Source organism: Pungitius pungitius, chromosome 12 (genome assembly GCF_949316345.1).
Source record: "Pungitius pungitius chromosome 12, fPunPun2.1, whole genome shotgun sequence".
Taxonomy (NCBI): domain Eukaryota; kingdom Metazoa; phylum Chordata; class Actinopteri; order Perciformes; family Gasterosteidae; genus Pungitius; species Pungitius pungitius.
The window spans coordinates 20,066,119-20,088,312 of record NC_084911.1 but is presented as its reverse complement, the minus strand read 5'-3'; the positions used below and the strand labels follow the sequence as shown (position 1 = coordinate 20,088,312).

Sequence of the window (22,194 nt, the reverse complement as noted above, 5' to 3'; positions counted from 1 at the left end):
TAGAAAATTGATTTCTATGATCAGCGAGCCGAGTCAGGCGACCCGACAATCACATGACCGAGTAAAATTCTTTCAAAATTAAAGCATGCCAATTTAGGTACTTTAAGTAGATTTGGATTCAAACTGAAATTTTACTGACGTTTCTTTCGAAATCGTTCTGAAAAAGACAAATGGACCTGTAACATATATATTAATTTATAATAAGTAGCTTGATCTGAAAACAACGTTTTTGTTTTTTATACCTTTCTTTACATCTGTTGCAATCATTCACTGATTTCCTTTTAATTAATTAAATATTTTGCCACGGAGAGAAAAGAACAAACGAGTAACCACTTGTAGGCAGAGACCTCCCTGTCCTAATTAGAGACGCAGCAGCTCTGTGTCTCCCCCTAGCGGCGGTTATTGTGCATTTCACTGAATGTGGAGAACAACAAGGCGTTACTACGGCATGTAACGGGATTTGATTTAAAAAGTGAACCGCTTTTATTTCAAACGACCAGGAGTCACCTGGTCACCGTAGATGTCTGGTTTTAGGCGACAGTCCTCCCCAGTTCTAAGGAGTTAAAATGTCCCTGCGTGGTGATTGGTGCACAGTGACGTTGTTGTGAGTGAGCCATGGCGAACGTCGCGCGGACACCTTGGTTTTTACTTCACAAGGTAACAGCAAAAAAAAGTCAACCTTCCTTCCTGGCTGGTGCAGCAGCCGCAGATGCACCAGCCCTGTTCGGGGGGTGTTCCTGTGAGAAGTAGATGCTCGTTTCCTGCCCCAAAAGCCCAACCTGCTCCGCTGTCTTCGAACCCCTCTCACTTCTAAAGTGTCCCATCTCACGCGACTAATGGCATCGCCGAGGGACGTGCGCGAGTGGTGCCGCGCCACGTGCGCCCCTTACCCCACTGTGGAAATCAAGAACATGTCGACGTCATTCAGAGATGGACTTGCGTTTTGTGCCATCATCCACAGGCACCGACCGGACCTGATGTGAGTAGACCGGGGGTTACATCCGATGCATTGTGTTATAGACAGTGGTCTGGTCATGTTTAGGACACATTTATGTGTCTTTGTCTTGTTTCACTAACGTGCTGTGTAATCTGGAGCAGAGCAGGACCTGCACACTCTAATCTGCTTAATCTCTGTCCGCCTCTCTTCTTCTTGACCAGGTTAATGGGATTAGTTAGTTTGTTTCTACATTTTTTTACATAAAGTGATTGAACGTGAATCATCAAATTGAATCTGTGAACTGGAGCAGCGTCTGTCGGGATCTGTGATTAACAACCATTCACAGACAAACCACTGTTTTTTGTTGTTGTTGTCACTTAATCAGTGTCATGTTTCCTCACCTTGCTCCAGAGATTTCAGCTCCCTCTGCAAAGATAATGTTTATCAAAATAACAAGATGGTGAGTCATTTATATCTGTACCTGTCACCTGTGAGGCATTTATCGACGTCACACACAGACTTCTGTGGATTTGTCTTCACTCCTTCTGGTCTAACACTTTCTCTCTGTGTTTATTCCTCGCCGGCTCCCATCAGGCATTTGAGATTGCCGAGAGGAAGCTGGGCATCCCCGCGCTGCTGGACCCTGGGGACATGGTGTCCACCAAGGTGCCTGATTGTCTGAGCGTCGTCACCTACCTCTCCCGGTACTACCGCTTCTTCAGCAGGAAGTCTCAGGGTGGGCCGAGTACCATGTCTCCGCTCCGTTGTATATCTGTCTGTCTGATGCTTTTAGTCGTATAGATACTTGCAGAGAATCAGAACACCGAGGAATGTTCTCACAGCAACATTATCGCTCTATTTTCTTTTTCACCTGGTTTGCCACGACGGTTTAGTTTTTCTCGTCCTGAATGTGTGAATATGCTCAACACACATGCTCCTCATCCCGACCAATGACCTTGTCCTCCCAACACTCTCGTTTGCGTGTTTTCTCTTGACTCTGCAGCCGGTGGGGTCAGTGCGAGGTCATCCCACGCAGCGAGTAAAACCCTCAAACGCCTCATGGTAAATATAATGTCTGCATCGTGAACACACCTTTTTCTCAACTGCCGCTGGGTTTTTGGTCTCACTCGCTGGTTTCTCTTCTTCTTTCAGATCCAGGCTGATCTGGAAACCAGTAGAGAAGTGCGTTTATCCAGCACAAGGCCGGGGAGCGTGTGCAGTGTGTGTTTTAAGCCTGTCCACCTTATACAGAGGCATTTGACCGACGGAAAGATCTACCATCGCAGCTGTTTCAGGTAACAGCTGTTTATCCAGACTGTGTGTAAACCCTTTGACTTCAGAATGTGTCTCGAGTGACCTCTGTGGTGGTATTGGACATCCCTACTGAAGTGGGTGTAAAGATGAGGGAAACAATGCCTGTGCTTGGCCATGCAGCGTATCGGGTTGTTTTTCTGGGGGCGGGGCCAAAGAACACGTGGACAGCGCGTTCACACCTTTCCCATCTGTCTTCCAGGTGCAGCGTGTGCCGCAGCGCTCTTCTCCCCGACACACAGGGAAGTGACGGCACCTCGTCCATCTGCACTCACCACAGTACCACTGACAGTCGGCCCCAATGTACGTTTCAGGCAGGTTATTTCTCTCTGGGAGGATTGGCCATCTCCACAGTCCCTGATTACAAAGAGACAGCAGAGTCTGTCTGTAAGAAGACAGAGGAGAGAGAAAGCAAGGGAAGGAACGTAGGGCTCAAAGACTCAGCTGTGGGCCCGGGGACGTCTCCTCGTCCCGGGGCCGCCCTCGCAGAAGGTAAGACACAGCAGGAGGAGACAAAGACTCAGGGCACCTCGGGGCTCTCTTCACCGTGTGCACCAGTGACAGAAGGAAGCGGTCGGCCGGTTGCAGCACCAAGGCGGATGTTGGACCCGTCTGGAGCGCCGGTTCCGGCACCAAGGACCAGAGCTGCCCGGGCCCAGGTCAGCGCCCCCTCTGCAGGTGAAAGGCGCTTCTTTTGACCGCATCAGATACTTTTAGTCTGAGTCATTCTCTACATGTTTGCATGCTCTTCTCTTTTGTGACGCTTTTGTTTTTTGTCTCTGTTTCTCTGTGCAGGCGATTCATCCAATCACAAGATATGTTCATCCAACTCGTCTCACATGTAAGTGTAGTTTACTATGGAGAGGATTTCTCTTGATTATGCTAGATTTCCAGTTAGGGATTTAGAAATGTGATTTCTCACAATAATGATTACTGATTTCCTCAGAAGTTCTTCTTAAAGCCCCTCTTGTCTTTCCCCTAGTAACGCCAACCCAACGACAGGTAGCCCTAAAGTGCAAACCAACCATCCGTGGATGAATATCATCCACCCCGGACCCTGGACTCAACTGCCTCCCGCTCCACCCCCGGTACCTACTCCTCGATCCAAAGCCGTCTCCACCCCGCCGAGGTCCTGGAGCAGGCCCAGGGTGCCTCCTGCCAATCCATTTGAAGAAGAGGAGGACACCCAGAAAAAAGGAACGAAACCTGAGCCTGCCAACCAATCAGAGCCCTCAGCGCCAGCTGTCCGCTCAGAGAGTGGTGCCAATCAAAGAAAGACGCGTGCTGCTGTTTGTACAACTGATGCTGCAGATCCTGCTAGTAAATCAACACCTGATGTGGATGATGATGATGGAACTTTAAGTGAAGCAACTAAAACAAGCAGAAACACAAAGGGTTTCCCCGTGGATGTGACCGAAGCTGCAGAGCAAACACAAAGTCTCCTTTTACCCAGGAGTCTGTCTGTGCCGGCTATCGCATCGGCCCCCCCCCAAAGCTCCATCCTGCATTATGACTCCAAGGAGGCAAACGAGCCCGACCAGGTTGTGTCGCCTCAAACTAAGGTATGGGAAGAGAAAACGGTTGATAATGAAGTTAATATGAACATTTTCTTCACATACTAAATACAAACATGTTTTTTTGTAATTTTTTAGCTGGCCTGCAAAGAGAACCCTTTTAATCGATGCGACGCGATGCCCAAATCAAAGACCCTTCAGGCCCTCTCCTCTACACGGGCCCCCGCCCCCGGACACGGCTTCCCACTCATCAAGAGGAAGGTACAAAGGCTGGATTTAGAACTCCAGAGACAACTCATGATAACAAAAGGTTTCCTTCTGTGTCATCATATCCAACCTAATCGAGAGGGTCGGATGCAAACAAGCACTTGGTGAGGTATTTCTGTGGCTTGTATGTTGATGAACAGGTGCAGTCTGACCAGAATGTGTCCACCAAAGACCTGCAGGCGCAGATGAGAGAGCTGGAGAAAGATCTGGAAGCATTGGAACAAAGAGGAGTCGAACTGGAGGGGAATCTGAGAGGCTGCACGGACGGTTCGGCACACTGTCGGCACTGGTTCAACTCAACTCGTTCACCGGCCGGCACCGCATCGCTGTTTCTGTGGATGAATAAGAACTATGTTACATTGCTATTATGTTTATTCCAATGACCCCGTTCTTTTTATTGTTCTTTTAGATGAAGAGGAGGATCAAATGCTAATGGGCTGGTTCTCTCTTGTCCACGAGAGACACCTTCTGATGTGCAGAGACACCGAGCTGGTTTACCTGTAAGTAGACGAGACCAGGACAAGGACTTTAGCTCCGCCCTATGAGTACACATATGTGTATATGTATACAGTGTGTGCCAGTATCGGTCACACCCATTCAAGTCCGCTGTGCATTCGAGTGCTGTGACCGGGAGGTTTTGTCTTTGTGTCTTTTCTCAGGACAAAGCAGCAGCAGCTGGAGGAGAGACAGGCAGATGTGGAGTATGAGCTCAGATGTCTGCTAAATAAACCTGGTCAGTGTGATGCTATCTGCGTTACATTGTTACTTTTTTTCATCCAACATATCTTACAATAATCACAATTATTTTTCTTGAAAACATAGCGACTCTGTCAGGGATTAATAATAATTGTAACTGGGTAGTTATAAGGGTATAATCAATGACCCTAACATTTGTAGCTAGCAAATAGTTCCAGACATTTAAGTGACCCTTTGACCTTCTGACCTGAAACTGCCTCTACGTAAAGGCGAACAAGAAATACATCCTAAACCTCACTATTCCTGAACGTGGTTAAGGGGATGCGCTTCCGTTGAATGTCACACACCATCATCCTCACCCTTCAGGGAGCGACTGGAGTCCGGAGGACCGCGGGCGAGAGCAGCAGCTGATGGAGGAGCTGGTCGCCACCATCGAGCGGAGGAACCAGATCGTCAGCAGCTTGGATCAGGACAGGCAGAGGTGTGCAGAAGAGAAATATACATACCTCAGATACTCTCAAATACTTCTGCTGAAAATTAAAAGTGTGACTTTTGCTTGTCTAATTAGGGAAAGGGAAGAAGATATGCTTTTGGAAGACATGATGAAAAACAAAGGTGAAAGAAAATGTTTGGATCAAAAAGTCCACATTCAAAATTGAAAAGTCTTTTCAATGTAGACTTTTAAACGTGTTTATACTGTTATGTAACTATGCCTTTCTCCCCTCTCTGCTTGTGGAGAAGGCAAAGAAAATGTAGCCTTAGATTCTCTGAAAGGCGTAATGCTCATAAAGCTTAGTTTGAAGTTTTGATAGCACTGAATCTTGTTCTGCTGACGCTAACCGTGATCTCTCCCCACAGAGATTCAGACAGAAGAACTTAAAGAGCTGAAAAAGTCGAGAGGAAAATTCAAGCCTGCAAAAATGTTCAAGATGTTAAACCATAAAGCTGAGAGCAAAAAAGACTCTGTGGACAAAAAGAGTTGAACTACTAACCTGACTACAGAAAACAAACTTGTACTTTGAGGTAATAAAGATGATGTGGGTAGGATCTGATCTCAATGTATGTAATATCATTTAAAAAGTCCCACCAGCATTCCGTAAATTCAATATTCTCAGTAAATGTTGTGGTGTTGTCAATGTACATTTTATCTTCCATGTGGTTTTGCTTACTGTTTTACAATATTTTTTATTGTATGTTACATACTTGTTTTTTGTGAATTATGATTATGGATTCGGGAAAGTTGTCTTATGAAAAAATAAATATTTCCAAGAGGCCAACTTCTTTTATGTTTATTTTTTAATTTTCCTTAATGATTTGTGTAAAAAAAACTAGGCTTCTGTTCTAATATAAACATGAAGAAAACACCGACACATTCCCAAAACGTAAGAAACCAGCACATGTAGCCATAGGAAGGCGTGTCTCTGTTTTGTTAACATTAAATCTGCCTTTCACAATAATCGTTTTACTTTAAAATAACGGACCGAAGAACGCAAGCGCGAGCGTTTTCTTAAACGGCAGTAAGCGGAACAAGAAAACGCTTCCTCCGGAGCACCCGGAAAACTTACCCAGCGGACCGAGTTACCGGAAGTTATACCTCCTCAACGTTCATGTGGGTCCGTGTTGACAACAGAAAGTGTCTGAACCTTTTTATTTGCAGTTATTCTCTGGGAACATTTACAAAGGTCAACATAAAACATGTCCGACAACGAAGATAAGTGAGTGGCAACACGCAGCTTTAACGTGATATACGCAGCTGCGTATTTCCCCTTTCGCTACACAACGTGTGCTAACGTTAGCTAACTGACGTGTAGCATAATTCAGCACCACTGCCTATTATTGTTATGGCTGCTTGCTCTTTGTGATAATTGTTTTAATGTCATTTATGTAGCTTCGACGACGGAGACTTCGAAGATGCCGAAGAAGATGATGGATTGGATGACCTGGAAAACGTCGGCGATGTGAGTTAGGCGTTTAATCAGGTTATCACTGGCTGTTGTGTCATTTATCAAGCCATTTGCTATCGTCTCTACCCGCTGCTCTGTGATAATATCGCTGTGTTTTAACTTTTCAAACCCGTGTGACTTGCTCTCGTGTGCAGGAGGACCGGGAGAACGTTCAGATCCTCCCCGCAGGAGAGGGGCAGCAGGCCAACCTGAAGCGGATCACGACGCCCTACATGACCAAGTACGAGAGGGCCCGAGTGCTGGGGACCCGCGCGCTGCAGATCGCGTGAGTCTAAAGGGTTCAAATCCAGCCTCAAACCTCGGACAGTTTAACTCCCACTTTTTAGTGTTTTATGTCCACATATCGTAAAGGGACCACATCGCTGTAGTTGATTTGTACCACTCGATGCATCTTATTCGAACACACACGTAATTCCTCATTCATATGCAATAATCTGTCAAGTACAACCGAGTGGCTTAACTTGTTATTGGTTGACCCGGTTATGTATTTCAGAAACATTTTGTTGCTCTACGTCCCTACAACGATGATATATTTATGTTTTTTTTAATCCTCATTTTGAAGCACTGGATGGGCTGTCAGTGTTTGTGGGTAAATGTAATCACAATTGGACCTTCGTCTGAAGAGAGTTAGCAACCCTGAGCTGGGTTTTCCCTTTTGAGCCTACAGTTCAAAGGGCTATTTTGAATTGCCTGTTTTCAGCATTTGCTTTACCAGTCTTCTCTTCTTCCAACAGCATGTGCGCTCCAGTCATGGTGGAGCTGGAGGGAGAAACAGACCCCTTGCAAATAGCTATGAAAGAACTTAAGTAGGTGCTAATTGTATAGTTTAAATGATGAGTAATGCTTTGTATGATTTATATATCGTGACTGCATACATCATTTCCTTCTATCATTATTTAGAGAGTGGATGGATATTCTTTGATGTAAACTTCCCTTTAGTGTCCAGTCTCTCACTGTGAATATTTTGTGACCTCGTCCAACAGGAGCAGAAAGATCCCAATCATCATCCGCAGGTACCTTCCTGATGGCAGTTATGAGGACTGGGGCTGTGACGAGCTCATCATAACTGATTAAACCACACATCCGGTCTGCACTGATGAATCAATAAAAAATAATTCACACCCATCGTATCAGGTCAGTCAGCCACAAAAACCCCAGAAGATTCCCAGGACCGATCCAAGCAACCTGTTGATGCCTCAATTCGATGCAACGACATCCATCGAATCTGTGGGTGAAATACGAATAAAGGAAGTGTGACTAATTAAACAGACACTTGCAGGGTTATGATGGTATAACCTGACTGATGACCTTTTCAGCTCCTTTGGGCTGTTTGCCACACGACTCCTGATACATCAACAGTTCTTTGACAGTTGCATTATGACAAAGAGCCACAAGGGGGAAATGTAACTTCAGTCATTTACTTTGTTTTACAAAATATACTTGTGTTGTAATTATTTTATGTTTTTGTTCTGATGGAGGGAGGTGATTGGCGTAGAAAAACTGTTTTATTGCTATTAATAAACTCTTTTGTATAAATGTCCATGTCCGTAATGACACTTTTTCAGATGTTTGTAATAAGTTTGAAATTATACTGTGGGTTAATATCTCAATATCTCCAGAACATAAGAGTCATAGTTTGTCATGGTACTGAGGTTATGTTTGTGCGCTTTTCTTAACCACCAGAAGCCATGATGAATAGGTGAAGGCGTGTTACTCCTGCAGCTCATGGAGAAGCGTAATTGTTGTTACTCTCTCTCAGCCCCCCCCCCCCCACTCCACATCCCAACACATACGCACAAATCAGCCAAACAGTCATCGTATTGTTTTACCAAAATGGGTGGTTGCCCAGGCAGAAAGAGGGTCAGTGCCTGCAGAGAGAGGGAAGGGGCTGATTAACAGCTTTATTGTGGTGGAATACAGATGGATTAGGTGACCATTTTAGAATATTGAATGATTCTCCTATAGGCAAATTAAAGCCAAGCCGTGTGTATTGTCTCTCTTGCCAGCATTCAAATGTCATCTTGGAGAATACGGTTTGGACCAGTATCTACTACTGCTTTAATCTGTGGATCTTTTGATAAAAGGAAAAAGTGACGTAGAAAGTCCTTTAGTGAGGTGGAGGGGGCAGCCCACGTGACACTCACCAAACCACCGCGAGGCCACCGTCGGGTCACCCTCAAACCGCTTTAGGGTGCGACTAATATCTTTGTCTCTTGCTCGTTATTTTCCCTCATGCCAGTATTTCTCTGTTCTGTTGATCGCTCCCACATCCTGCAGTCTGAGCTGCTTTTTTCCAACCTGTTGTGCTGTGACATACCACATGAACCCTGTGATAACGCAGCAGGCTGGACTAAAGAGTACCGCTCCCAGCGTTTGTGTTGCATTTACAGTTTAGATCACACAAGGCAGGCTGAGTCCCTGCTGCTCCTGCCTGAAAACCTGCTTTGACATATTGGTGCTAAAAAAAGTTAAATCGCTCTAGCTATGTCTTCTTTCTGATTAACCTCTTTATTTTAGGAATGTTTTCATCCCAGTACAGCTGGGAAATGAACATGGAGAGGGTTTACTTCTCAGTGGCTGGGGGGGCTGAGGGGAAGGGTGCGTTGAGGGGGTTGCAGGGCATGTGCAGAGAGTATGAGAGTCCCATTGTATCCCGCCAAAGCTACAGGCCCGGCAGTTATGGGTAAGGCTCCCTCATTACCCCCTTTCCCTCCTCCCCCTTAGCTGCCCTTCAATGGCCCTCTTTGTCTTCCCAAAGTATCACACAGCTGATTAAGAAGGGGGGAATTAAGAGTCAGGCTTAACCTGCAACTCACAGAGAAACACACACTGTAATGAAATATGCATAATAAATCCACCCCTCGTATGGGGGGGGAGTAGTTCAAGCTCCGTCGCAGTAAACACCTTGAACCTGCAGTACGTGAGCGTGCATGCGACAGTGCATGCCCCGTCGCCTGCTTCCTCCTCACCTCGGCTACAGGGAATCATCAGAGGACGTGAGCAGCTGTCCATTCACTACATGCCGTTTACATTTCTTTATTTTGTTTAGTTCATTAAAAACATTTTTCTTTTAAATGAATCCGATGTGTTGTTGACTGATGCATGTTCTGCTATTTTAGGAATATTTGTTGGGTTGTAAACATTTTTTTTTTAATTCCACGAAGCAGACTTCTATCAAAGCAGGAATAATAGAGCTTTATTTCAAATAAGCGTGAAAGGTCATTAGTCATCATCACATGTTTAGGCTTTTGCTCCTGGTGTCATAAGTTGTTTTGCTGCGCAGTTCGACACGAATCGGGTCACACGTTGTCCTCATTTTGGAGAGAAACAACTAACAGCACAAGACAATTATAAATAAGAAATTTGTAGCAATGTAACACATATTTCACATATAGCAACAAGGACATAAAATAAACTGCTTCTTCTGCTGGAAGTAAATGGTTAGATAGGAAGGGGCTTTAATCATTGATGGACTATGAAAGCGAGCAGTGCTGCATGCATATGGTTCGGATCGGCGTCCCGTAGTGATACAATTTATTTAATTGTGATACATGAAAAATAAAGCAAAGATAAATGATCTTTTTTTCCTTAAGATAGAGTTCTGTTGAGGAAATGGTGGAAATAAATGACATGGTACAGAAGGTACACTATGAAGACCAAAGAGAGGAAACACCATGGAAAACTAGATTAACTAATAGTCCAAAAATTGTGAAAGACACAAATTTGATTTAAAATAAAATATACTTCTCTGTTCCACATGTGATGCAGCAAGTATTTTAAGGACTATGCACATTTTGTATTTAATAATAGGCTGGGTTCAAATGTTTTTTGCTCTGGGAAGCTTTAATCGCTTAATCTCTGTTTCTCAGTATTTGCATCTCTCACATTGAAACTGTGCTTAAAATGCAAGAAAAAAGGTCAAAGTAGTACAACTACAATCAAAAGATCTAGTATTGATACACATTTCAAATAACACAAATTAAAAGAAGCGGCAGGGTGCAACAATAATTAATTAATTAATACAGAGAAGTTGGAACAATGAAAAGGCTTCTACCACACATTGTGACGAGGGATAAATGAATGAATGTTTTTTTTACAGCTAGTAGGATAACCAACAATTCTCTGCTTCTCAAGGAAGTACATAAGCTGTATTTTATTATGTACACTCGAGTGACAGAAAGACTGAGATGTACTTCGCAAAGGTGGATTTGAATCTGCGCTTGTTCCTTTGTAGCCGTGTAGAAGGTCGTGGAACGCGACCTCGTGTGTCTCAGGTCGCGCTGCTTCTTCTTTCTGTTTGTTGGCACAGAGCAATTTGGCTACTTAATATCAGCTCTATATATATTATATATAGATTTAATTATCGTTCATCCCTGATCCCTGGTCTGTCTTCGTGTTCTTCACTTTCTTAAAATTATCACACTCATCAGTGCCATTGTGGCAAAAAAAGCCAAAAATAGCTTTTGATACCAATATGTTTTAAAGGCATTTATAATAAGTCACATAGGAAAAATGTTGAAAGTTAATAGAAAACTAGTCACCTATATAATGCAAGGTAGTTTTGAATGTCACGTTGGGGGAAACGCCTTTATAATCAGCTTCTTCTCTTTAAGTTTTGGTCCCAAAACTTTGGTTATTTTTTTTACAAATACCAGGAATCTGCATGTATCAGTACAGGTACATTTGTAATTTCAAGTACATCATATAAACTATCATGATAATAATCAAAACGTTCTTTTGACTAAATATAGATTTCACTTCACGAAACCTCAACATAGTTTTATGGCATTTTGTTTCCATGAACATGTAATAAAGGCTTGTTAAGTGAACAGAGCATATATATATATATATATTTGAAGTAATGAATTGATAACAAATGTGCCTCGGAAACCAACACATTCATATCAGTATTTGTTGTATTCATTCCTAAAAGTAATACAATTTAACATCTGTAATGAGATCAATCTTGCCTGAGAAGTGAATGGGCCACAGCTAAATAGTTTGGCACTTCATTCTTCTGTAACAAAAAATAACTATTTCGCATAAAATGAATTTGGCTCCATCTCAGTCAAACCCTTCACAGTAGAGATCAAAGTCTGGCTAATTCTCAATGTGTTCCGCCCTCTGCTGTGACTGACCCCTGGTGGCTTGTGGGAGAAGGAGTGTAGACGACAAAGTGCCTCCTCTGATACACAGACAGTGACAGGGACATAATCCTAAACCACTGGTGAACATTGTCAATCATCTTGTTTGGGGGGGCTGAGTCTTGGCTGCAGTAAATCTAACTCGAAACTCTGCGATGGTGTGAAGTGATCCACTCTGACACGTCTACACCGGTTTCCCCAAATCATCGACCCCGCTTGGAAAGCACCGCGCTGCATGCTCAACCTTGGGCTGCGACGGCAGTACTGTATCTGGGCAGGGGCAGAACGGGGTCTCTCCCCTCCTGTCTCCACTGCCGACTCCCCCGGGGCCCGCCCAGACCCCCCAGACCCGCCCACTTCCACCCCCGCCGCCACCAACGCGTCTGCTGAAGCCGCTGCTCTGCGGGTCCGACGTGGGGGCGGAACCTGCGCCAGGACCTCCTGGTCTCGTTGTCTGTCATGGCCGCGACAGGGTCGTGTAGATGGGCTGTTCCCAGTGCGTGGGGCTGTGTGACTGCGGCACGCTGGCCGGGTCGGTGATGGCGGTGTACAGGGGCCTCTGGGAGGGCCCCATGTAAGAGAAGGCAGAGTACAACCCTGAGGCCTGGCTGGAGTGAGCGTAATACGACCCTGAGGCCTGGTGGTCGGAGTACTCTGCGAACTGGGCCCTGGAGGCCAGTGAGGGGAAGGCAGAGCCGTAGTGAGGAAGGCTGAGGGGGGTATAGGTGACATGGGAACCTACAGAGGCCGCCTCTGCAAAGTGACCCCCGGCACCCCCGGCCTCACTCTTGACCTGGGCTTTGGAGGGATCCGCGCCCAGAGGCGGGCCGTGGTGTTGCAGCGGCTGCTGCTGCTGCTGCTGCTTGGAGAGCCAGGCCGCCGAGTGTCCACCGGCCGCCGCCAGAGCCGAGGAGATGCCGTAGGTGTACGGAGAGGCCGGGGAAGGTGTAGCGGCCGCTCCCGCCCCAGAACTTTGCCCGACCCCCGGGTGTCCATTTGGGGGAAGGTACTGGTCGAACTCATTGACGTCGAAAGGCTCCATGTTGGCCATCACCTCGTGGCTCATCTCCCCAATGTCCACGTTACCAAAGTCGATGTGAGGTTTTCCAGATCCCGGAGCACCTGAGCTCCCCTCTGGGCCCATCGCGCCCCGCAAGCCCCCCTTGCCAGCCCCCTCCCGCTTTCCATCCCCCACCTTCCCAGGCTGAGGCTCGGTCTTGGGAGTGGTGGGAGGGGTGGGAGGACTGTGACCTGTGGAGACACAAGAAAAGATGTAGTTACAGTGTTTTTTATTGGCTGGCAGACCCAAGCGATTATGTATCGCTGTGCCGCATCATATGCAGACTAATCTGAAAACCATGTGACAAAGGAACCGTGAAGTAGTGGCAGAGCCTGCAGCCCACCTGCAGGGTGGTGCCCATCTGCCAGAGGTGACCCGGCTCCTCTGATGAGGGCCACATCCAGTTGGAGGCCCTTGTAGTGGGGCTGGTTGTGGCTGACCTCACCCTCTGAATGGCCATCGGCCTCACTTCCTGACCCAGAACCGGGCTTTCCACTTTTGCGGCGTCGTGGCTGGTATTTGTAGTCGGGGTAGTCCTTCTTGTGCTGCTTACGCAGCCGCTCGGCCTCCTCGATGAAGGGTCGCTTGTCGCTCTCGTTAAGAAGCCTTGGGGAAAGAAGGAGGAAAAGACGAAGGTAGATTGGTTTAAGCAATAGAGAAGAGGTCTTAATAATGATTTTTGCTAGTGTACATAAAAATATATATATATATAAACAATGTGGTAGAACCTGTAATTGAATTGTTAGATGAATACTGTAAAATGCACATAAACATGACTTCTTAATGCCTGCAGGGGAAAGTCCGGGACGTGGATTAACTATTAGCTAGATAAAAGAAGACTCAGTGTATGGGTCAAAACTTCTGCAAAGCTGCATCTAACTTTACATCTTCCAGGAGTTAACTGGACAGTAATAAAATAATGGGAGAAAAGGATGCATCCTGTCTGCACACATGAAGTGAGCTCCTTCCATGAGAAACTCCTGACCTCCCTCAACCTCCCTGTTCATCGTGTTTCTGGGGTAATTGGGCAATAATGCCTGAGCCCAAGGTCAAGTCTTCATCTAATAAACGTGCAGTCCTCACAAGGTTAATGAATTTAACCTCTCTGACCTTCTATTCATCTAATAGGAGATTTTGTGAGAATATCCAAACTGGATGGATCTTCTGACAGAACTTTAAACCTTAAGAATTGTAAAGAGGCAGCCGTGTTTACAACTATGTCGACGCTTTAGCTTTTAAACTTGGCTGAAGGGTGAAAATATGCAGAAAACATTGCCAAGATTTGCTCAAGAGTCATTTAATCCAGTTACGCGGCGAGTAATTAATTAGGAATACGTGACAAACCAAAAATACAAATTATTCTCTAACATTCTCTGAGTCGAAACCACTTCTCCTAAAAATCAACTTGGTAAACTAAAACTAATTTACAGCAAAAAGTTGTTTGCACGATGTTGGAATGTCTTTCAACATGATCTTGTTAAAGAGGTCTGTTTAGGAAGAAATTTAGCTTAAAAAGATTTTTGGATAATTATTATTTATATATATTATTATTATTGTTTTTGTAAGCAAAACAAAAATCATCATAACAAGAAGACACACCCAAAGAGGGAACTGCTTCTGCACAATAACCTATATGTGCAGTTCACAAACCCCTGGTTCTTAAAATGAGTGCATGAGTGTATGTTGTTCTGAAGGAAACCCCACTGAAGAGAGATGATTGTCTACAAACAAACAAACAAAGGGGAAATTAAGAAAACAATGTGGGGGATTTATTTAAGAATACAGGATACAATACATCAGCTGGCTGAGAATATACTGCCTTGAAGGTCTTTTGATTTTGGGGGAAATATAGAAACTGGATTTCTTGACCCTTTTGCATTTATTCTAATATCACTCAGGCTTCATCATGAAACAGACCTTTTTCTATATTTCTCCCCCAAACCTCCCGCCCTGGAAAGAAAAAGGCCCTCAGCGATAGATTTACCCAGAACATAGTGCGGGCCTGCTGCATCCAGTCTACACCCCGAGGGCCTCAAGTGAACATGACACCTCACCTCCACAGCTTCCCCAGGGTCTTGCTGAGCTCCGCGTTGTGCAGGTGCGGGTGCTGGTCGGCCAGCTTCCTGCGCGCCGCCTGCGCCCACACCATGAAGGCGTTCATCGGCCTCTTCACGTGCGGCTTGCTCTTGCTGCCGTTGTTGACGCGCACGGGCATGGGCACCAGGGTCCAGTCGTAGCAGTTGAGGACCTGGCTCACCGCGTCGCGGATCCCCGCGGGGAAGCGTTCGTCCTCGTCCTCGGATTTGATGGACGAGCAGCCCGCCACCGAGTCGTCCAGACCCGCCGGCTGCGGCCGCTGCCGCCCGCCCAGGGGCGAGTCCCGCCCGCCGGCGGCGCCGCAGGGATGTCCCGGCGACAGGGAGCGACTGTCGTCTGACATCCCGGGACTGAGCTCAACGTCCGACATGCTCTGCTCCTCTCTGGACATCTTCGTAGGCACACACAGCCCCCCCCCCCCAACCCCCTAAGGCACGCAGAGGATGCAAGGTCTGTTCCTAAATGCTGAGCTGCACCTGTTGTGTCCCTGTTGCTGTTGTTGTTGTTGTTGTTGTTGTTGTTTGTCCCTACAGTGACGCACGGAGTTGTCGGCTGACCGCTGTTCTGTCCGATCTGTCCCTCTGGCGTCCTTCAAGTTATAATATGAACTGCCAGTCTGTCTCTACTCTCAGCCTCCGTTGCAAAACTCTGTGAGGGTTCCACATCAAAGTTCCTTCCATCCGTGTTTTTGGTAGCATAGGCGGCTCAGTGCGCACCTTGGACCCCAGTTTACCTGCTAAAGCACAACTGTGCGCCAAACTCACCCGGTGTCACTTCCCTCCTGACTTCCCCTTCACTCTCTCCCCCCGCTCTCCGGTGGAAATCCAACGGCGAGGACCTGAAAACGAAGAATGAAGCAGTGTCAGTCCAGCAACAAGCCCGAGGTGTCCGTGCGCCATGCAGGCCTCACCGACCCATGGGTTCCGCGTGCTTTGTGCAATTGGCACAAGGGGCCGTTATCCGTTATTGCTTTTAATACATCAAAGCGAGAGTCAGGACCTCACTTTGGGGAATATTTGGGATTCATTATTTACAATTTGTTTCTCTCTCCATCCGAGTAATTAAACATGAGACTGCGCCTGAAAGGATTGTCCCTCACAGGGTCACACTCTAAAAGTCAGGAGTATATTGAACATATTTTTCATGTAATGCATATTCCTTAAAATCTATATGCAAAAATAAACTGATCTAAAAGAATTGTGTCAGCTTAAAAAAAGGATGAATTTGGAGGTCCGGCTCCTGTGTAGCCCCCTGTAAACACACCTTACTGTTTAGGGTTGTTCCAAGCTCCCCGGAGAGGGAGCGTTGGAGTGATGTGAGGCCGCGGCAGCACAGACCTCGGATTGATGCTCTGCGTGCTCTTGGATAAACACTGGCTGGCGCTGGAAATATAACCCCCCGCGTGTGAATCAGACACAGGCTGTTTGTTAAACAGACGGGGGCCGAAATGTGTTCTTGTTTAGTCCATTAAATCCGCACCCTGCTGCAAACTTTACGTCCTTAATCAGCGACCTTCTTGTGAACCGAACTGGCCCGCTGTTTGGTTCTGTACACCGGAGTCGTGTTGCAGGGAAATGAGCGGTCCAGTGGGATTATGAATAGCTGTCATGGGCAGGTCCAGGGTGTACCCACGTAACACTTCACTTTTATAGTTGAGGGATAAAGGTTAATATACTTATTAAAATCATTTCGCCAAGACATGTAAGCAAACGTATTGCTGTCATTAAATTATAGATTGTGTCGTGTGGATGAAAGTCGACTTTCTCCAAACGTTAAACTTTTTCATCTCATCTCCACAGACGCGCATCCACAGCTTCTCCATCTGTCCGAGACACATTGATAACGATATTCGCCTGCCAGCTGCTTTGCGAGGCCTCCTCAGGCTCAAAAGCACCCCTGCCGCACAGCATCGTGCGTAAAAGGCACACAAATGACTCATTACGCGCGCGTTGCCTGCGTTTGCACCACGCGCTGTTCGTTCATGAAGTTACTCTTCTGAAAGAAAGAACACAAAAGGTATCGATCTAGAATCCTTTAGCAGAACTGGCCATAAAGTGTCTTAGATTAGGAGCAATGAACACAACACTGGTAATTAGATTTATCATCATGTTATGTTAAAACTTAATCGTGCTTGTTATTAATTAACATCCATAAGTGCGTAATGATTTTCGGTTACGTGAACCCACTGTCAACGCTTGACCTGTGAGTTGGCCTTAATTTGCTTGTTTGGGGACATTCTTTTCCATTAGAGTTACAACAGATTAGATGTCAAGTCCAATGCTTCAAAACAACAGTATACAAAGAAAAAAAAATAGACTGTCAAAACGTAACTCTCATCTATATGAAATAGAAAAATCAAGCAGAGAATTGTTGTACTGATAACGTTCTTTGTTACAATATATAACGTATCATAGATTAGCATGACAATAATCCTCATAATGTGTCAAAAGTATCCGAATGATTCTTAGAGCTGATGGCGCATGTCATGGCAAAGCTCTCTGTGGAGGAGCGGAGAGGAAAGAGTCGGACGTGCTGAGGCCTTACTTCAGTGGAGAAAAGGAGGTCGCCGGTTTCGCACGAGGATCCGCGAGATTCCAAAGTGACGCTCGCTCCCGAGCCGCCGTGTATGAATGCGCGCTCTGTGTGTCCGGGCCGAGGCTTAAAGACCTCCTTGTATGACCGGGGAGGGAGAAAAAAAAGTAGATGGGGAGGTTAAGTCTTAAAGGAGCCGTGCGCGTGTTGGCTTGGGGGTGTCTGATTGCCCCCCCCCCCCCCAACTCCGCTCCCTCCCTCATCCATCCACACGAAACCATGAAACTTGATGGAATGGAGAGGAAAGTTCATACTGAAATACCCCTTGTGAAGTTTTATGCAAAGAAAAGGTTTGCACGAGATGTATTTATATCGTATAAATGCGCTAAACACATATTCATATACGCTTGATTTTATTAAACTCCTCAGAAATGTAAAAGGCCTTGTTTGATGTTAATTGCGAAGATATGCCATTGCTTTTAGACCCCCCAAAATAACATTTTAATAAAATTGTATATATTTCCTTCTATGAATAATAAACATGTGTTCCGTTACTTTAGAAGTATTCTCGTGGTTTTTATGAGGCAGTTTACATCTCAGAACATGGAGGCCTTTCCCTCAGCGACAAATCCACATATTATAAAAACAACAACATCAGAGACCTTGTCCTTTCTGTTGAGACGGGCTGCACCTCACAAACAGGCATATTTCATGGTGTTCATTTTTATGCACAAACCAATTAGTGAGGCCCAACTTGCACGTCATTAATCACAGCCCACTACGTTTCAGTATAAATCATGTTGTTACCCACTTCAGCACCAAATCAAATGTGCAGACAACAACTAACATGATGTGGCATAAGACACATTCTCTTTTGACAAGGGTCCACTGTGCTGTCAGGACTGTGGTCATCTCAAAGGGGAAACGATGGTCCTCTCTCTCCATCCATGTGGCAAACATGAAGAAAATGAGTCTAAGTGAAACGAATCTCATGTGAGTTTCCTGAGATCCACGCAGCGCGTTTTAAACGTGTGTGACGCGGAAAGGAGAGACGAGCGGGGGACACAACACAACAATGACCCCTTGTATCCCCGCCATGCGACCCACTGGCACCCAAACTCTAAATCGCCACTTTTTTCGTTTTCATTATCCATCCATGTTGGCGGCGATAAGGGAATCCTGCAGCCATGAGTGCATGTCTTTGTCCGCCTCCTCCTCTTCCCTTTGTTTTATCTCAGGTGAATTGTAATCATGTGATCAAACGAGCACCCCTCTTCCCCCTTAAATGAAAAAAAAGAAGAAGCGGGGAACAAAAAGCAGTTTTGTGCATGTGAAAAAAAGAAGAGAAGAGAAGGGAATAGCACGCGTCTTTCCCTTCTTCCTCCACTCTTTGTCTCCGGGACTCAGGCCGCTCAGCTGTGTTGGGGACGTCCGGCTCCTGGAGCTTTAAACCGGGGATCTTCACACAGCCACTCCGGGGATTCGGCTCCCGGTGCGCAGCGCGGGATTTGAGGCCTCGGATTGACGTGAGTGCTGGTTTTGGTGCGTGTGAGTGTGTGCGTGTTTCATTATTAAAATGTAGAGAAGTGAACAGGCCCAAAGAATGCATTGCTACTTATAATTGATGCTGTTTGGACTAAAAATGTCAATTAACGGCATGCTTCCAGGGCCTCAAGGTGCTGGTTTATTACGTTAGTCAGGAACTGGGTCAAATTGAAATGCTTCAAAAATAGCTCGTGTTATCTGACGAAGCTCTTCTTATTTTTAATTCATTGGTGAGAATCTCTGGAGGAAGGAAGAGAAGAAGCATCTTGTTTGATAAGTTTCCGAAGAATGATGGATGACTTGACAGTTTGTGGACGTTACTCAGAATGATGCTAAATTAATTATAAAGATTGATGAAACATTAAAAAGACTCATTCTTAATGTGTTATATGATTATGCTACTGATTATTAGTAAGTGCTAAAAATGTTGGTAAAGTTTTTTTGTTTTGCATTTACAGAAAGGAAAGGTTGCTATATTAAAATAGATTAATACGTCTGTAATTTAAAATGTTATTTCTCAGGGAAACAATGGATTCAGTATGAAGAGTCTGGTCTTGCAGCTGGTTGATACTTAAAAAAGCACCGTTTGGTTTAAATGAAATAAAAATATAATTTACATAATTTTCCAAGAGAAGACCATTATTCCAAAATAAAAACAATAAAAGTGTGTCTAATTAAAATAATAAAAGCCTCCAAACAAAGCAAAGAAATAACAGGCAGTACATTATTGAACCTACAGTCCCAATGAATAATATTAACATCTTTTTGATAATTGGCATGAATAAACGTATTAAGTTGATGGAAGTCATGATACAGAATGTATGTTGAAAAGTAACCAATGAATATGGAACTGATAACATTAAGCTTTAATTCCTCTACGTTGCGTTTCATTGTGCACAGACGCAACTATTGAGTCTCAGCACATAGCAAATAGTAAATAGTAAACAAAGTGTTGGGTAAGGAAAAGCCTGACCTGACCGGTCATGTGACAGAGATGAGTTAGTTATGAAGCACATGAGGGTGGCAGCTTTACAACCTGATCACCAGGCCACACGGACCTGACCTCATTTATACCAATTATACCAATTTAAACAGTCCTTCTGTGAGAGCTGTTGGTCTTTGGTGCGATAGGATGTCCCTCACTATCTGACATGTATAAGGACCAAAACACAAATATACAATAAATGTACACATTTGTTATAATTTAACAAACTGGCACAATTGAATTTTATAACAATAAACAATAAATTGGAAACTACATTGATTTTGCAGCTACATGAAATGAAATATAGATGAATGTTTAAATAACACTTGTGTTGTATTTTGTATTCTTGTATTCTAACTTATATTCTTTTGAACTGATTGTTCTGTATTTTGCATCTAGTTATTTGGCTGGTATGACTTTTTAAGAAGAACATTAAGAAGAGTTTCCCACACATGGAATCTGATCCACAAACTTATCGTGCTGTGAAACAAGAACCGGCGCCTCGTGAAATGATGTCAGAGTGGTGCTGAAATCTGTTCATATCGCTCTCAAAAACACACTCTACCTCCTCTTCTCTGTGACCATCTCCCCCCCCCTCTCTCTCTCTCCCCCCCCCCCCCTCTCCCTCTCTCCCACCTGTGCAGGACAGAGCAGGTGTGTAATATTTGCTTGTTGAAGTGAATCAGTGAAGTGTGCAAAAGGATCCGGGGGGCTGCAGTTATTAAGTTATTACAAACGCAATAAACTCTGGTCTTATTGTTTGAAATATAAGCAGCAAAGGAGATACTGACGGATTGCCATTTATTTCGCTGCCCGACACAGAGGTCAAAGGTCAGGGTCAGACATAGAACGACACAGCTGGAGCTCATAGGGACTCAGAGTCTCCTTCGTCTGACCATCTCACCATTTTAGAGGCCTATAAATGAAAGACTGAAAGTAAGAATCAATCAATTATAGATGATTCTCTAATAGTCATAATTTACATTTATATGGAGCCTGAAAGAATCAATTCATGAACCCTTCCTGAGCCGTCTGTGTTACCTTTCTACCCCGCTCAGACCTCTGTGAATCCTGTCTTTGTGCTCAAATCCTATTTTATTGTTTTCACCTTGTTTCTCTCTGAGTTACTGGTTAGGGAGGAGTGGCAGAAACTGTGTGTGTGTGTGGGGGGGGGGGGGTTGGCAAGGAGCGTGTGTGCTATGTGTCGATCGATTTGCATGGACTTATGTATAGTTTTGTGAGATTGTGTACTGGTGTGTGTGTGTGTGTGTGTGTGTGTGTCTGCATGTTACAGAGGGACGTGGTTGGTAAACATGTGATGAACACGGCTGCTACTGGTCCGTTGGGGATGAATGGGGTAAGACGTATGTCTGCATGTGTGTGTGTGTGTGTGTGTGTGTTGCTACCTTAATGAATAGCCCATTGTGGGTTCTGCTCCATATCTCCACTGACCGGCCAAAGGAAATACTCTAGTTACTTCAATTGTGTGAGAGGGAACATCTAAAGGAAATTGATACGGGGGGTTTAGGTGGTGTGTGTGGGGGAGATGGCGATGGTCACAGGTTTTGGGCTCAGGGTCCCAGGTGAGACGGAGAGGGAGAGTTAAGTTACCTGCTGGTATTCTGTAATCATCCCTCTACTTGCTTTGGAGAACCTGCCTTTTCTCAGCAGTTGGTTTTGTGCTCTTTTGCTGCTCATCATACTGCGTTTAGAGTTGCTGTGTTTTAATGCTCAGAGGAGGTGTCCTAATGGCTCTCTGGTGAACGGGTGGAGCAGCATGTTAGCACTGTACTTGAGAACATGTTAGTGCACAGCCGTTAGCATTTAGCTCAAAGCACTGCAGTTATTTTCGGACTCGTTTTGAGGCTTGTGTTTGGCTTGAGGCCCTTCAATACAACTTGGGGATGAGATTGCACAGTGTACGATTAAGTGAAAGGCTTCATGCATCTTAGTTTTGTTAAGTTGAAGTTCAAGCATGATAAAATATTCGGGATAGAACAGCAGTGGGGCTGTTTATGTATTAATATGATCTACAATGACGACACGCAAAAGGACGTATTGGACGTATTATTTTGATAAAAAGGATTATGTTTCACTTTCGTAGTGGTCCGAGTGTTGATGCCCCGTCGAGGCCTTTTCACC

The 22,194-nt window shown here is 45.0% G+C and overlaps 3 protein-coding genes across 4 annotated transcripts; 2 read left to right on the top strand and 1 right to left on the bottom strand.

Moving 5' to 3' along the window:
• Positions 1-395: 395 nt before the first annotated feature.
• On the top strand, positions 396-6,002 carry LOC119220884 (MICAL-like protein 1). Its single transcript, XM_037477186.2, has 15 exons — positions 396-979; positions 1,349-1,397; positions 1,532-1,673; positions 1,941-1,999; positions 2,090-2,232; positions 2,451-2,926; positions 3,044-3,089; positions 3,231-3,810; positions 3,901-4,023; positions 4,170-4,296; positions 4,439-4,529; positions 4,689-4,762; positions 5,092-5,206; positions 5,294-5,340; positions 5,584-6,002. The coding sequence occupies exons 1-15, from the start codon at positions 837-839 to the stop codon at positions 5,706-5,708; spliced, it is 2,340 nt and encodes a 779-aa protein (XP_037333083.2). The 5' UTR covers positions 396-836; the 3' UTR covers positions 5,709-6,002.
• Positions 6,003-6,269: 267 nt separating this feature from the next.
• On the top strand, positions 6,270-8,228 carry polr2f (RNA polymerase II, I and III subunit F). The gene is made up of 5 exons (XM_037476456.2): positions 6,270-6,440; positions 6,614-6,683; positions 6,824-6,954; positions 7,424-7,495; positions 7,673-8,228. The coding sequence occupies exons 1-5, from the start codon at positions 6,421-6,423 to the stop codon at positions 7,761-7,763; spliced, it is 384 nt and encodes a 127-aa protein (XP_037332353.1). The 5' UTR covers positions 6,270-6,420; the 3' UTR covers positions 7,764-8,228.
• Positions 8,229-9,865: 1,637 nt separating this feature from the next.
• sox10 (SRY-box transcription factor 10) lies at positions 9,866-17,634 on the bottom strand. 2 transcript variants are annotated; one of them, XM_037476454.2, is made up of 4 exons: positions 17,535-17,634; positions 14,948-15,828; positions 13,237-13,499; positions 9,866-13,084 (listed from the first exon to the last, which is right to left on the bottom strand). In XM_037476454.2, the coding sequence occupies exons 2-4, from the start codon at positions 15,379-15,381 to the stop codon at positions 12,291-12,293; spliced, it is 1,491 nt and encodes a 496-aa protein (XP_037332351.1). In that variant the 5' UTR covers positions 15,382-15,828; positions 17,535-17,634; the 3' UTR covers positions 9,866-12,290. The 2 variants fall into 2 exon arrangements, with proteins under 2 accessions (XP_037332351.1, XP_037332352.1); XM_037476455.2 differs by having other exon boundaries at positions 13,339-13,499.
• Between the last annotated feature and the right edge of the window lie 4,560 nt (positions 17,635-22,194).